This window comes from Periophthalmus magnuspinnatus, chromosome 13 (assembly GCF_009829125.3).
Source record: "Periophthalmus magnuspinnatus isolate fPerMag1 chromosome 13, fPerMag1.2.pri, whole genome shotgun sequence".
NCBI classification, from domain to species: domain Eukaryota; kingdom Metazoa; phylum Chordata; class Actinopteri; order Gobiiformes; family Gobiidae; genus Periophthalmus; species Periophthalmus magnuspinnatus.
This window is the reverse complement of record NC_047138.1, coordinates 13,535,145-13,552,580: the sequence shown is the minus strand read 5'-3', so window position 1 is coordinate 13,552,580 and position 17,436 is coordinate 13,535,145. Positions and strand designations below refer to the sequence as shown.

The 17,436-nt window shown below is 39.4% G+C and overlaps 1 protein-coding gene across 1 annotated transcript in view; it reads left to right on the top strand.

Moving 5' to 3' along the window:
* Window positions 1-1,946: 1,946 nt before the first annotated feature.
* The window catches only part of sphkap (SPHK1 interactor, AKAP domain containing), a 47,173-nt gene continuing 31,683 nt past the window's right edge, over window positions 1,947-17,436 (top strand). Inside the window, exons 1-3 of the mRNA XM_033977570.2 lie at window positions 1,947-2,171; window positions 7,060-7,162; window positions 11,628-11,732. Of these exons, the coding sequence (XP_033833461.1) occupies window positions 2,128-2,171; window positions 7,060-7,162; window positions 11,628-11,732 (252 nt within the window). The 5' untranslated portion in view covers window positions 1,947-2,127. The remainder of the gene's footprint in view (window positions 2,172-7,059; window positions 7,163-11,627; window positions 11,733-17,436) is intronic.

Below are 17,436 nucleotides of genomic sequence, written 5' to 3'. Positions count from 1 at the left end.
AAGTAATTCAAAATCACATTACAATAAATCAAAACATAAATAATCATAAATAATCATCATAAAATTAACATTAAAAGAAAAGAGTGCAGAATAAAAACCTTTCAGTATACACAGTTAAACAGAACCATTTTGAGCCTGGATTTAAACATTGTCAAAGTAGAGGCTTGTTTACATCTTCAGGAAGACTGTTCCAGGTTTTAGCTGCATTAAACTGAAACGCTGATTCCCCATGTTTAGTACTGACTCTGGGCACCAGCAGGAGGCCGGTCCCTGAAGTCCTCAGAGCGCGAGATGGTTCATATGGCACTAGCAAACAAATGTCAAATTAAAGTACATATTAATATAAACACAGCATATTGATTAATGCGATCAGACTGCAGAAATGCTTTTAACATGTCTGACAATGATTTATGGACTGAAAAACTGCACAGGGTTTCAACCTGTGATACAACAATCCTGGGAAACTTCAAACCATGTGTGTTGTGACAGTTCAGAGCAAGCAGACTTACAGCACAAGATTTATTAAACAAGCGTAAATGAAGTAAAATCCAACTCATGTTTTTGATGTGGGGACAATGTTCCCTCAGCATGGTTAAAAGCTCAAAAAAGTCTATTTTGTATAATATATGGCTTAGATTATACAAAATAACATACTAAAAATGTTTACATTGTGTTGTATGTACAGACAAAACTTTAGCTGAAAAATATGGGCTATACGTGTATGTTTTTGTGTTCTGCTCCTGGAATTCATTATAGCAGAAGTGTTAAGTGTTGCCCAGATTGACGTCACAATTTCCAACTATCTTAAACATGGAAAATGATTAAACTCGGTCAACTTAAAAACCTTGTTCAATTTTAAGATCTTTAAGTAACTGAGGTGTGTTCAATCAATTCACAAATTAAAATAAATTAAATAAATTAGTACTTCATGTTTGTGTTATGTTCAATATATGCACAGAAAAAGCATTTGGTGTGAAAGGAAAAAAAAAAAAACTATTACAAACTATCCTGAACCAATTTTAGGACCACACATTAATTTATGTTAGGATCTCTTTTACCTTGTTTTTCTTAAGAGGAATGCTGAAAATCACTGCACATGGATGTGAGTATTAAGTATTAAGAGTGTCAGTTTATGATGTTTAAGTTTAAAGTTTATAAGTGTGGTAAACAGTATGGTAATATATGCATCCTATTATCCCTGGTAATGAAATGATATGTGAGCAGTTACCGCAGACAAATCGCCTTAGGTTTGTAAGACTTTGATTTGCTCATAAGAGACACTTTATCCCCTTAGAGTGCCAAGTGTGTGCTGCCAGCATCTAGAGAATTACTGTCACATGTTCAGTGCGCCAAAGCCCTAATTTTGAGAAAATAATTATACCGTATTGGACCCATAAGTCATAATTATGAGTCATTAAATAAATGGTTGATTTTTCAAACACTGTAGTGCAAGTGAGTGCATTTTGCATGTGACAGGATACACCAATGTGCACAGTTTGATTGTTAACAATGATCCTTGAGGATTAACACATTATGCCTCATGTTTGGTGTTCCATGTATGGCCCATGCCTGGTGTTCCAGTTCCAGTATACTGTCCTGTATGGTTAAAAGTTAATCTATGAAATGTGAGGCAACGGTTGTTTTTTCAGAAGAGCAATGGACCCCGTCTGCGAAACCAGTGTTGTGGGGCAGGAGTGCACTCTGGGTTTCTGGTTTAATGGTTTGAATCCGACTTTTGTCATAATGCGTGTTTTCTCTGTCCTCTCTATAAACCTCGTCTCAAAGTGCACACACTGCAAGCGGCTCAAGAGGCATGCGCCCCTCATATGGTGTGCCTCTGTTTGTACACACAGTGCTACGTACGCGTGTGCGTCAACATGTGCGCACGCTGCCCATATTCCTGCCCCGTGTGTGCTGTGCGGCTCACTCTGTCAGATCCACGCGAGGCTGCGGTCACACACACAGAGCTCTCGTGTTGAGGAGAGGGTCTCGTGTTGTGGAGAGTGTGGGAATGCGCATCTGGACCGCGCTGGCTCCTCGGGACATTTACGCATCCAGACGCTGCGCTGTAGTTTATCAGGTCCACCGCGCGCGTCCACTCGGGACAGAGGACTGTACTGTGGATTTATGAACAGAATGGCTGGGATCAAAGGGCTTCTGAAAAAGCCGAGGTGAGAGAACATTCACTCATGAAACATTTACATAAAAGGGTTTTTTAATCTTATTATAATTTGTGAATTTGAATGAGTTTAATGTGCTTTAATTAAACAGCCGCATTGTTGAGGTGATACGGTGCTAATTAAACACGTTAAATTATAGTACAGCAAAATCCGCATACAGGCTGTGTCACGTTTATGCTGTTTTTCTTGTTTTGTCCTGGTTCCAGGCGCATCCCGCAACACCAATTATAATCTATTGTAACTACTCAACCCTGCGCGCGCACTGATGTCAGGCTATTTGAATATGATTTTACTCTAAGGAGCAAAATACTTAACATGTGCCTTAGTGACCGTCCTTCGAAACTGCAGCAAAAAGTTCTCCGGTGTTGCAAAAGAAGGCTCCTGATCCTCTGCTCTTTGGACATCTTCGCCTGGCTTTGAAAGGCGGGACATTTCACGGGTTAATTGCGTCCTCGCATCAGTCAGACTCCCGCCTGATACCCGGGAGCGCTGGAGGAGAAGCCTATTACGCACAGCTGTCAATCCACTGCGCGTCGTGACGGAAAGGTCGCCACAAAAAGCCACTCTAAGCCAAATGCGCCTAGTTTCTTCTGTGCCAGCCCGGTCCACCTCCGATTGTCTGAATTCACCGCAAAACTATGTGCTTGTGCGCGTTTTGATGTGCGCCTGGCAGCTATAAGGAAACCTATTTAAAAGATTATGAGTTCATCTTCTTCCTCAAAGGCAATCTGACTCGTTCCCTGTGACGTGACATACTTATTTACATCTGGTTTATTCATTTGCTGCTGTCAGACAGATTTGCTTGTGATCCCCGTTGGCTGGCACAAAACCAAACGCTCTTAATTTGCTTTGAAATAGGAAGGAAATGTAAACCAGCTGCGGCTATTTAAAAATCCATCTCCCGGCCTCTTTATTTTGCGAATTGATCCTCATTAATGCCATTCTAGATAAGCTACCACTTGGCTTATCTGGCCGAGCGCAGGGTAATGACGCTCTTTAGATGGGTTGATTTACGGTTCTTATGGCTTAACAGACTTTTATAGTGAAAGTCATTTGCAGTAGGCCTAAGTGCTTCTTGCATATGCACAATTTTCCATTTTACTGTTGCTTTGATTTGCTACGGACCAAAATATTACATAAAACAAGCCACTAAATCATGAAAGCTCTAAAAACTCATATGGTTAATAACTGAGGCTATTGTGGGTTTCAGATTTCTTACATATGATGCTATTTTAAGGATGGTTGACTATTCAAAACATATAATAAATATAGTTTTGCTTTGTTGTTAATTGCTATGGTAACGGTCCTAACTATTCATCGTTCTGAAACCCATGAATATTTTCTGTGGTGTTAGAAATCCAAAAAGCTGTGTTTGGATGAGAGGCACATAGACTTGAATGTCCTTCTAAAAAAAATGTGTCCTTTATATTTGACCTATCCTTCAACCGGTGGCATCGGTCAAGCAGTGGGCGTTTGGGTGACTGCGGTGCAGCGCCTGTGGACTTAATTTCAGATTCATGTAACCAGGAGAACCTAGCTATATGCGCGACATATGGATGACCCTACACCCTGCATGTTTTAGGTTGATGGGAGAAATATATCTAGATGCTGTAATACCTCATTCATCCAGCAGTGGTCCTCTGAGTGAGAGGCTGGCACTGGCAAAGAAGGTATGAATCAAAACTAGGCTAGCAGGTAAACCAATTTAGACCAGTTTCAGGTTAAAAATGTAGTTCAGAGCTGTATAAATTCTGACTCTTCGTGCCAGGACTCAGAGTTGCCAAGTCTGCTTCTTTATAGCAACTTTGGTCTCCTTCTTTTTTTTTGGAAAGTCGCTTACAAATTCAAATTTTTGGGGGGAGGCTTGCTTTCGAGTGGTACTTTCACGCTATAAAATAGGTGATATTTATCCTCTTTCCAGTTATGTTTCATAATAGACTCAGTAATGACTATATACAATCTACAATCTATGGCAATGGCTGGAATATATAAAGAAAAAAAAATGCTATTCAAGTCATTATTTATGTTAAATATGCAAATAAACATATTTCATATCTTGTTTGCGTTCGTTCAGCCGTGACACACAATGGTTAACTGGTTGCTTCTATTTGGGCTTTTTTCCAAAGTCTCGGTTGCTGCTTTCTAAAAATCTGGCAACCCTGTCTGTACCTTCAGATTGAAAATGACCTCCGGATGTTAGTGGAAATGTCTCAATAAGAAAAAAAACAAAAAGCTGTATATGTTCTGGCTCCTTGTGCCAGTACCCAGAATTGCTAAGTCTGCTTCTTTATAGCGACTTTGGTCTTCTTTTTATGGAAAGCCACTTGCAAATTCTGAGGTCTTTTTTGGGCTTGCTCCCGAGTGGTACTTTCACATTATAAAATAGGTGATATTTATCCTCTTTCCAGGTCCTTCCAGGTTCCTGTTTCATAATACACTCAGTAATGCCTATATACAATATACGGCAATGACTGAAATATAAAACCTTTGTTATTCAAGTCATTATTGATTGATATGTTCATTCAGCTGTGACCAGAGACTGTATATATAAAGGCACATAGCTAATCTGCTCGCCGTCCCGTTCCAAATAGGAAGTGATTATAAGCACGCTTCTGGCTCCACCTACTCTAGCTTCAATTCACTTAACATATTAAAAAACTGTCACCCCTTTCTCTGTACCTGCTGATGTCAGACTCGTCATTTTCGTCTTAAAATGTCCGTATTAACCAGTTCTACATGTTTTTGTTGTTTTTATTTCTCTTTTGTGTCCATAACTTAAAATATGAACATTAATAACAGGCAAATCAGGTGTCTTCTTTCTTCAAGCTAAGCACCCGCCCCATGCTAAACCAGAGGTGCGGGTGAGAAGGGGCGTTACCTTCACTAGCTTCGCTCCAGATCTTTGGTTGCTAGGATACACCAAATATGGAAGTCGGCTCCAAATTCCCCCTTATAACCGCTAGCTGAACTCTGTGGGTGACGTCACATTCACTAAGTTTATTTGTTTATACCGTCTGTGACTGTGACATACAATGTTTAACTAGTTGCTTCTGTTTGGGCTTCTTTCTATAGGGCTTGAGTCACTTGTTTTGCTGAAAAATCTGGCAACCCTTCAGATTGAAAATGGCTTCTGGATGGTAGTGGAGATGTCTTAATGAAAAAAAAAAACACACACACACACACACACACAAAAAAACTGAAAGACTGACCTTTGAAACCTTCTCCAATATGTACCTTATAGAATATTGCATGTAATTTCCATATTTTATATATTAATATCTGACTGAACCGTGACTGCAATTCTTTAGGTTAGAAAGTTTATTTTGAACCAATAAAGCACACTCGTCATATATCCGTAATCACGACCAGCGCTGGAGTCCACTTGTAATGTACCCGCTGTCTTGTTTATTTAAAGAAGCAATCAAACTGTGTCTTCAAAGCAGGCAGGAGGCCAGAGAGCTGTTGACAGATTGCTTGAGCAGTGGACTATATACAGAACTGGAAATGTCAAGAGTAGAGGAGACGCTATGCAAAATAATGATGAGAAATCTTCTGATGTGTCCTACACTCACAGTTCTGTCTCATTCACATTGCTGATGTGCTGGTTGCCTCTCCAAAACACCAATTTATCATGATATAGTCTTCAACACCATGAAACATTATAATTTTGGCCTCAATATTTGTCGTGTGCACATTTGTCTACATTTTCTTTGCAATAATGGGGTGATTTTTGTTATTTTGGTTGCATTACAATAAGATTTGAGCAGTAGAGGGTTGAATAAGTAAAGTTGTTTCAATATTATCGTTACATTTCTCCGTAGAAATATACCGTGCTTCAAAATGTATTATCATGATAGGTCTATTTGTAATTTACTTATACGCTTATGTAAGAGATCCAACCTGGCAACCCAAAGTGAGGAGCTCTTTTTGCTTTCTGATTGGATGATCGTCACACAGAATGCCAATGCACATGTAAAAAATTCTGTAACTGTGAAGAAATCAACAGGATATGATAACACAAAACAAATTATTTATTCAAAGTACTTCAGATATGGGAACGCAGATAGCTAGTAAATAAACTTTGACATGGTCCAGATTACTTTGGTTTGATAATGCAAACAGAACAAGATGTTTAATGGATTATTACAAAAACTGTGACTTTTGTTGGATAAAAACTTGGTAACACTATGTAATAACTATACCTAAGTAAACTACATTGAAAACCCACCTCCACCCTGGCATTTAATACAAGCTAAACAGGATATCTTGGTGTTTTATGTATACTTTGGCTATGTATCGTGTATATCTGTATATTTGTTTTTTAGTGACTTTGTGTGAAGCACTTTGGTCAGCTGAAGTTGTTTTAAATGTGCTATATAAATAAAATTATAAATAAAAACGCCTAACCCTAAGTTCTAATCCTTTCATTTAGTAGTTCAGTCTTTCTTCATGTTCTATTAAGGTAAATTCATGTGTCGGTATTATAAAGTGTTTCACAAATATTTTTAAAACTTTTGTATATTTAAAATTTACTGAAATTTTGGTTGACCTACTTTGCGTTACCCCTCGACGTACTATTTGGATGACCCCCTTTGCTTCGACCAGGGAACACATACACACCCCATTATTCTCATCCCAGTGTGTAAATCTATTCTGAGCTGACAATAGGCGTCTGCTAAACTTTTTGGACCTCTGCCACAACCCAAACATACCCGCCTTTAGCCTGTCCCTGTGTTTGTGGAGATAAGTACCGCACACCGCTCCTCTCTTGTCTTTCATTTTTATATTTTTTCATCGAGCAAGGTGTTGAGGACTTGACAAGAAGCGGGTCTGGCGACGCTGCTGTAACTCTCTGCCCTTGTGCCCTTGTTCCACGCAGTAACTTCCAGTCGTCGGCCATGTTTGAAGGCTCCGAGTGTGTGGAGGTGGAGGGGGTCAGCGTGGACAGCACCATGGCGTCGTCTGTCAGCGCCTGCAAAAAGGTAATCATAATTTTTTTTTTTTTACTTCATGCATGCCCTTATTTGTACTTATTCCGTGTTTTATGTTGCACTTTATCACCGAAGAAAGTTCCTAGTTTGTGAGTTGTGTTCACTGACAATGGCAATAAAAGTCTTCTGTTTCTGATTCTAATAATGAAACAGTCTGCAAATGAACTACATAAAACTTAAAGGTTCATTGTGTAACCTTTTGATGGTGGGACATTGGACTCATTTAAATTTTCTTCTTAAAGGTCCTAGTATATAACACAAAATTGACTCTTGTGAGCTTTAAGCCACGTTATAATGTAGTTACCTCCTCAAAAACGTGTTCCAGTAACCCTTTATTACTGGTCCGGGTATATCGCCAAAGCTCAAAATGCTCTGTTCCACCTTGTGATGTCATGAACTGACCAGAAAATACCGTTATATAGGCCCTTTAATGTGTTTTTATTGCTCAAAAATGTCTTGAAAAACATGCATTCTTACTTTGTGGAGTTGCCTCGCCATAGATCTGACTAGTAGCTTGCCCTGGTGGCGCCTTCTGCTTGTCTCCATGGAAATAAATACGTCTAATGTCAGTGTGGAAGTGTGGAACATTCCAGGCAAAGAAATCAAGATAAGCATTATGTTATACTCAGCTCGGATCGGTGTCATAAAGAGGGTTCAAAGTTTTATATCCGAGTATAAATAACACAAAATATATTACGGTTTGATGCAAATCTTTTCATAGCAGCAGCCAAGAATGAACCCAATGAAAAGGCTGTAAGCAGTTTACGCACACAGCCTCCCACATCCCCAGAGCATCTGCGCAGCGTCTTCAGTTTTGCTTAAAGATAAACAGATTGCTGCCTGATAACATTAGGAATCGCAAAGGGGAATTGGAAGATTTTTGCTGTAGTCTTGTGCATAGATGTTTTGATATGATTTCAGTTAATTCTGTACAATATCGAAATGATTCCATACCATATAAACTGAGAATGTATAAGACAGATAGTACGTCCATTTAGGGCATCCAAAGGGGCGTATTATCTCAAATTACTTAGTTCTAACTGTGTTCTCTCAACGTAAACGTTCGATTGATACATGCACGTTTGAGTAATCCGGTAACCCTCAGTGCTCATAAAATTTCACCAACCCCCTGTCCCCGCCCACTTCTGTGCTCTTACTTGCAATTATTCTAACAAATTCCGGGTCATATGTGTGGGGTTTAAAGATAGGAAATTAAAATCTGCTGCTTGCTACAGAGAGACACCAATGTGAAAAGGTCAGGGTTTTTGCAGTTTTGAATAGGAATTGGACTGTTTTTTGTTTGTTTTTTTACTATCAAGCTGTTTTAGATATTGAGTATTGTAGTTTACAAAGAACACAATGTAAATCTTACCTTCTTTTGTCACATTACATAAACTAACAATGTGCTACTAGCAGTTAGGGCTGTCAAAAGTATCAAAAATATGATAGACTAGATACTCATTTGAGCAGGTATCATTACTAAAAAAAAAAATCACATTCACAGGACAGAAATGAACCTTTCCTGAATAGCTTTAGAATGATCTTGAGCTGTATCAGAACAAGTATAAGACACAGACTAGTATACGCCCACGGACCACTATGGAACCGACTTGGACAACTGAGGGATTACACAGATATAAGGCCACATGGTAAGAGCTTTTTATTATCATTGTGGTATCGGAATTGGTATTAGTATCGAGTATATCCCTTAGTATGATGAGAACACCACCAGCAGTTTCTTGGTCGCATCTGGTTGGGCTCGTCACTCTATTTCCTGTTACCTCCCACCTCGTATCCATCATTTCCACTTTGTTTGCACCTCCAACGTAGAATTTCCTCTTGCTCCAGCGCTCCGGACACCCATGGCTTGTGTAATAGCATGCACCCCCCAGGCAGGCTCTTTAGATTCCCCATGTCCCTGTGACATAGTGGAAATAGTACAGAGCAGTGGAGCAAAAAGGTGAGACAGAATTCCCTTGTTTATCTGCAGGAACAGGAAGAATGAAAGTTAATTAGCCTTCGGTCTTTGATGTCCTCAGAATGTCTAGTGTCCAGCGGTGATGTGAGGAGGTACGGTTCATATTTGGACCTGACGATGGATTGACCTGTCGCCTGTAGACTTTGATAATATAGAACCGAGAGAGATAGAGCAATGCTGCAGATCTTTGTCTGATCCCAAACCCAAACAGATGGACAGGTCCTCGGGGTGCAACTGTGAGCGCCATGATAAGGCTATAAATACATAGAGACAGGGAGGGATCTTAACATTACATTGCATAAGTGATATTTGATATACGTGGTACTGAAGTTAAAATATATGTAAATGGTCACGTTTTTATTTAACGCTTTTCCACCTTCAAGGCACTCAATGCTCTTTACATCAAAGAACCACTAACCCATTCACACACACACTCATATGCCAGTGTACGCAGACACTGGGGGTGAGGTGGGTTAAATGTCTTGCCCTTGGACACAACGACTGCATTCATCGGTGGAAGCTGGAGTCACACCGCCAACCTGTGGGTCAGTGGGCCTGACCTCTCAAAGAATGATGTTTATGTTGAGAGTGGGATTCGAAACGTCAACATTCGGATTAGTGAACAAACACTCTACAATTATTATTTAGTTTTGCTTTTACTTGTTGTTTTCATAAATAAATGATATAAAGTTTGACAGCCAACAATAAAAGATTTAAAAAATTGGAACTTACTATATTTTATTAAGAATACAGATTTCATGCATTATTAAACGTTTTCTCCTTCAGTCACATTAATTTTAAATGACCAGATGTTAGTGTTAATCGCCTGCTCTTACTTGAGTCGTAATTTCCTAAATACTTTTTAATCTCATGAGTAATTTCTTGGACCACCACTTCATTCTTTTTTTTTGGCAACTCTGCCCACTTCTGATTGTTAGCACATTATATCCTCTTTGTGTATTGTTGTAATAAAGTATCCAGTGATAGTCGAGCCTAGCCCTAAAAGCACATTTTCAGTGTACATTTAGACATGTGTTTTTTTAACGGGTCTGTACCAAGTTTTTCACTGTAATAAAATCAAATTAGTTTCGCCTCAGTACAGAAATATTATAAAGGCCACTTTGGGGTCAAAATGAAACCATTTGTGCTGTTTGCATATAATTGTCAAGAGTTTTTATAAACTGCAAACCATAAAGTAATGCTGGTGCACTGTTAGCATGCTAGTTGTTGTTAGCAGTTACTGGGAAAATTAGGTAGGCTAGAGCACCTTTAAGGATCATAGCCTTTAAAACCCATTGACATATACAGAAGACAATGAAAGAGACAGAAAACAGCCATTTTGTTCATAATCTTTATCATCAGGAACATCAGGAGCTTAGTCGGCAGAGAATTTGCCCTCTGTCCTAAAGGCTTGCAATTCAAATCCCACTCCTACATGCTGTAAAGTGCCATGAGCGCTTTGCAACCTTTTTGGAGATTGCAAAACGCCATTAATACATTTGACTAAACATTCCTTTTGGCTCTATTTCGAAAATGGTTGGCTGGTCTAACTGTTCTCTTCTGGCACATGCACGTCCATCACCGTGACAGGAGCACTTGTCTGTCCCGACCCAAAAGAGCCACTCAGCAGATGTAGGAGTGTTGTAGTGCCCTTCGGGGGAACAGAGCAGCCCTCATATATCCCCTGTGAGCTGTCTGCATAGTCACATAGTATTGACGCCGAGCCTGGAGACCCCTCGTCCCACAGAGAGTTTCTACGGGGGGTCAATTGATCCTGACCACAGCTCAAACTAACAAGGTGACAGAGGGGAGTCGTGAGTTATTGCATGTGAACATTTTAGCCGGATTGGGAGGCATCTGAGTTTTCATGGTCAGAAAAAATAAAAATAGATGCAAGCAAATAGAAATAAAGCTTACATCAAGAAGAACTGCCTGTTGCTAGCTTCCGTCATCTTTCTGTTACCCAGGCAGAGCGTCACAGTCATGTCTAAACTATATTCTACAACCCCCCCATGTCCTGTCTTCACCGCAGCAACAAAACTATTTGCCTCCTCAGCCTTTCTTTCTCTTCTTCTTTATCTGTACTTATTTTGGGCAGGGAACTTTTCCATTTTAAGTTCACCATTGTCTCTGTAAGTATGAAACACTGATAGTCTTAGTCTTAGTCTTTGTTTTATTGAGACTTTTTGTTGTTCCAGTTCAAATCTGGTTTAAGGTGCACTATGTAACTTTTCTCGTTGTAGATGTTAGTGTTTTGTCAATTGTCTTGAAGGAAAGTTACATAGTGTATCTTTAAATTCTAGTTTCATCTGGGTTTTCATCCTACTTACTATTTTAGAACCAATATTGGTAATTTAATATCTTCGTAATATCGTTACGTTGCCATACAGTGCAGAATACTTGAGCACATTTGTCCACACTTGAAGACTGACCTCCATTTTGTGATCTCAGTGCCCCATGATCCTCTGTGTGTTACAGGTCCTTTGTGGGAACAGCGTCCTGGACTCCCCTGATTTCTGGCTGAAGAATGACAAGACGCTGTGCAGATTGGGGCTGACGGAGGAGGACAGTGAATGCACCATAGTGAGTGAGCTTCCTATACCCCATAATACTGCTGTACATGATGAGAAATGCACCTCTGTACAACTGCACGATCCCAGCAGCAGACGGGCGCGTGAGGGAGGGCGAGGGTGGGATTTTTAGGCAGAAATAATGGGATCTGACAGGTTAAAATGCAGTGTCTCGGGTCACGTCCTCACAGTGCCTTGTGGGCCTGGAGATGGAAAAGATGGTGCTAGACTGTGGCATCTGTGCAGCCCTGATGTGCTTAAAGTGAATTATGAAGAACGCTGGTGAAATGTAGCCTGGAGGGATTAAGAGGTTGTATAGAAAGACAAGACCTGTGTACTGTGTATCAGAGCCTGTTATCAAAGGAACTCAGAATGTTTCTTTGTCTCTAAGATATTGAAATACTCGATCATCCTTTTAGCACTCTCACCTCACTGCAAGAAGGTTCCGAGTCCTGGCGTGTTTTTGTATAGAGTTAGCTTGTTTCTCCCCATGCTTGGTGGGTTTCCTCTGGGAATTCCGTTTTTTCTTATCAACCCAAAACATGCACAATAGGCAAGTCCTCCAGCGAAGGTAGTCCAGACAAAGACTAGCTCAAAATTTGGAAATGGTTTCTGGTTTGGCACTGTAGCTGCTCACTGCAGACAGGCCTGTTGCATAGGTAGTACAGGTATATGCTCAGGGCACACAGAGATGGGAGAGGCACCAGATGCTGCCCTCTGTTTGCAGCACGCAAGGCATAGGCCTACATGCAACCGAATGTGCCTCATCATTAACAGCATATGCGTGAAATCAAAGACTCATGAGACAGTTTGGGATACAAGCAGATGTTCTACATCCCATAAGCTTTTAGCCGGTCTTTATTTTAGGTCAATCCTCCTTCTTCACAGAGTTATAAGCACAAACAGATGATAAACTGAGTTTTTAGATTTAATAAACCAAATGACTGCGGGAAAATGTGACACATTTCTCTCCAGATCACAGTTGTATGCTTTTAGGGTGCTTTCACACTTGTCCTTTGGTCCAAGTTTACTCCTTCTGTAGACCTGGTTTGGTTCTGGTCTGTTCTTGGGTTAATCCTGTCTAGGTTTTGTGCTGGATTTAGTCACAGGTTAGATGTGGTGAATGTGAATGCACCCTTAGAAGTAACATAAAACATGAGGCCAGTTGTCTTAATAAAAGTTTCAGACTTTGTTGTCTGCAGTGTGTATCCATTCCAGTGTGAGGCTGCAGCTCACACACACACAGGCGGGATAACAGCATGCCCCAATTATAGTATAAAAACAAATGTAACTCCACTTGCCATAAATTCAACGTTAGGTAAATCGCTGACAGTTTCAACTACTGCCTTGGAATCATTAAGAAGACAGTCATATGCATAAAGCTATTGGAACAGATGAACATGCACAGCACCCCAGACAAAACCTGCTCTTTTAAGCTAGCTTGTGTGAGCTTCTTATCATTGTACTTTCAGATGTCTGTAGAAAACAAAGCATGCTTCATTTTTCACTGATGCCAAGTGTATATTTTTGATGAGGCTTGCGTTTTGCCAGCAGGCACCTTGTGTACTTCTAAGTTGTGCTGCATTTGTCGGAGCGTGATAGGACCTCGGGAGCCTGTAGGTCTCTCGGGAACGGCGTTGTACTATCTGACATTTTGATGGCAATTCTGTGACAGTCTGCGTTTGGACTGCTAAGGACAGCCCAGGAGATGAGAGGAGGAGGGGGAAAGGATGAGGGGAGGATATAGGGAGGGTTGAGGGGAAGATGAGGGGAGGATGAGAGGAGGATGAGGGGAAGATGAGGGGAAGATGAGGGGGGATGAGGGGGAGGATGAAGGGATGATGAGAGGAGAGCAAGGAGAGAAAATAGCTTAGAGTGGTGGAGGGTACAATGCTTAATCTTCCGTCATCCAGGATTGAAAAAAAAAACAAAGTAAACTTTTTTTTATGTCTCTGGTTGCAGGCTGTTTGTTTTGAACAAATACATGCTGCTGTGTAAATGTGGTCAGAGCAGCTCTTTAGAGGGTGTATTAGCACAAAGCATCATATAAAAGTCGGCGTGATTTTTTTTTGTCCACCATTTCTTATCCCTTCTAACATTTTTGGCTGCATGTTTCTTGTTATCGTTTAAATACTTGAAGCGTGAAACATATTTTACCAGAGTTAAGTTGTTTTCGTTGCTGGTTAGGTCTGCATGATATATAGCAGTGTAATCAAAATCACAATTTGTGTTGATGCATTTACCAAATCAAAAAGGCTGCATTTATTTAATAATAGAATTCTCCTACATAGAACAAAATGTCCTGTTTTTTTTTATAGAAAATGTATAGTTTAGAGCTACAAACATTATCTGAAATGCAGTGGATTCTTGTATCAATTTATATTTCAGTCTTCTCTCAAACATTAAAGTAGACCTATTCTACAAAATTGACTTTTCAGAGCTTTTAACCTTGTAACAGTTGTTTCCCCTCAACTCACCTGAAGTGGTATTTTGATTGATTCATACACCCACTGTGACATACTTACTTCGTACATGTTTACTTACTTATTTTCTTTATTGGGGATATGTGCAGGATTCAGCAGCATTGCATAGTCATTTTGACAGAAATGAAAAATGCTAGCTGCCTACGTTAGCGTGATGTGCAGCTATCCATCGGATGTGCCAACTCTTTGTTATGATGACGTTTACAGTGGCATCAGCTCCCATTGGCCACCAGTGTTTTTTTACATGGAAGTCAGCGAACTTGTTTCTTTTATTAAGTCAATTTAGATGAATATTGCAATTTAAAATGTGCAAATTATAACATGGGTGTCATAGATTATAACTATAGAGCAGACACAAGCACAATAAGTGTTCTTTAATGCTCATGGAATAGTTTACAACATGCACTCTCAACAGAATCCTGCTTCTTAAACATAAGTTGCAAACCTCATCACAATCACAATACTGACTATACTAAAATGACAATTAGATTTTTTTTTTCTTCCAAAATTGTGCAGTGCTAATCCTAATCCATTATATATTTCACAAATGAATTGTTACTGTAGTGTACTAAGGAGGACTGCCTGTCAGCGATGCAGCCATATAAGTCCATAGCTGCTGGGAAGGACTTTGGGCTCATTCCTTTGCAACTAAACTTTCTGTAGAGGTTTTCTATAATAAGATACTGCACGGGGATCTTTATACAGTCCTGCAGTCATTTTTACTGCAAAAAAAAAGTAAATTCAAAACACGGGGGATGATATGATTTGCACAGTGACACTGCATTGGTCGAAGCTGGGATCAAACCTGCAACTTTATAGCTGCCCACTACTAGTTAATGGGATAAAAAGAGTAGATAAGGCTAATAATCATCCATGGGACATTTTAAATAATCGTGAGGATTGGCAACAAAGATAATCGCCATAGTATCACCCGAATGTGCAGAACAAACTTCTTAGAGATCACTGCTGTTTTCCCTTATAACAAAGTACAATATTATAGAACAGTTTAAATATGGAACCACTTCATCATATTAAAAATGTGCAAACTTTAAGAATTTAAGATTAAGACCCTGGTACAATCATTAATGCCCATCGGGACACCAAATTCGCCCATGCCTACACACTACACAATTATGATCCAGGCAAATTGGGTAAAGTATTTAGACCTGAGCTGTTCCACCTTGTTATTTGAGCTTGCTGGTGTATGACTCTTGAACATAACCATACCTCTTAGTATAATAATTCCTTTTTAAAATATTACATAATGAAATTTTGCTATTTAATATCCAGGTCATGCCCTCTGCTGCATAGTACACCATACTATTGACCTGGCTGAACTTGTGCAGTTGTAACGAGCAGTGAGAAGTAGGTGCTTATAATACAAATGACATTCACCTCCAGTCTGCGTGAGTCAAATCTATTTTCTCACCCAGCACAGAATCACTTGTATATTTGTAAAACGATACTCCCGATAACACTTAGCCAAGGTTAAAGCGTGAGCCATCCGTCAGTCCTTTTACATAGATTAAATGTGGCTATTAAGAACTGTTCCCTTGAAAGTGAAGCATCATTAGTGCCACTTAAAGGGCCCTGTGTAATGTTATGCCAAATAAAATATTCATAAGGGAGATAATAGGCTTGGCAATATGCAGAAAAGAGTGAGTGCAGCCACAAGAGTTTGTTTATGCGCACTTGGTTTCACTCAGTCATATTATTTGGGTTGTGATGGTAACGCGCACTGAGCATAGTTGTGTTCTTGCTAACTGATGTGATGTGTATTTAACTTGACATACTAAAATGCATGGATTCATTAGCATATTTATAGCATCAGAAGGACATGAAAAGTGAAAAAATAATCATTTAAAAAGATTGTGGAGGTGGAAGAAAATTGTAGTTCTGGAGAAAAATGTAATATTGAGTACAGTACCAGTCAAAAGTTCCTGAGTAGTGGCTACTTGAAGGATTTGAATATAAAATTTGCTTTGTGGACAGTTCTGCAAACCCTTGGCCTTCTCTCAATGAGCCTCTTGATGAAGTCTCCTGAAATGGTTTTCGCTTCCCAGCTGGGTCATGTCAGGGTCAAGACATGCCAAAAGTGCAAAGCAGAGTTCAAAGCAAAAGGTGGAGTTATTTTGTGTTTAGTATTTGTTTGCTACATTCCTCATGTGTCATACGAGCACGTAAGTCCTGTGCTCAGGTCACTGCACTGGCCCCTGTGGCTCAGAGAGTAGACTTTAAAGCGGTCTCTTTATGTTCTGATTTGTTGTATTGTTATTTTAATGTCTTTCTTATTCTGTAAAGCACTTTGAATTATTTAGTGTACGAACTGTGCTTTACTAATAAACTTGCCTTGTACTTGTCATTCATAGTTTTGAGACTTCAGTGAGAGGCTACAATGTAAATAATCATGGAAATAAGAAGAAACATAAATGAAAAAGTGCGTCCAAGCTGTGTATATCATCTAGAACAATTAACTATTCTTTTTTTGTTTTAATAAAAGTTTATAAATCAACAAGCAGACCAGAGATTAAAAAATAAATCAATGAACTTGTAGTTAATAATTTCAAACAATGACATAAAAGTGGTATTTCTGCATTGTTCTGGTTATTTTTAAGTCCATGATTACTGCAATCTAATTTTGAAAGCCACAATCCACAAAACATATGATTATTATTGTAGCATTTGGCAGTTCATTTGGTGGTAATAAAAATAAAATACTTAACATGTTCTTTCTGAATGTCAGAACTATTTCATCACATAAAAGTCTAATGAAAATCCCCATAATCCTTTGAGAAGTGAGCGATTTGTGAATGTGACAGCTGAGGAGGGCTTTTAAAGGTGGAGTAAATGACAGTCCCACACAGTGTTGTGACATTTCCCCGTACAGGCTTCAAACGTGATGGATAATCATCACCACGGAAACCAAAATGGCAGTAATTAAGCAAAGAGCATCTTTTTCACGTGTTACACCTGGAGAGGGAGAGCAGCTGCTTTCTGAAGAGAATGTTCCAACACTCCAAATAAAGACTTGGAAGTGATATGTAATAGTTCACTAGTGTCAGTGAGGCATACGAGGACTCTCTGCATTATAATCTGTACATTAACACATTGTAAATCTATTCAAAAATCTGAAATATGCATCCATAAAGATTCTGACTCTGATTAGGCCTGCAAAGTTACAATAATATAATTCAGTGTTTCTCAAACTGTGGTAAATGTACTACTGATGGACGC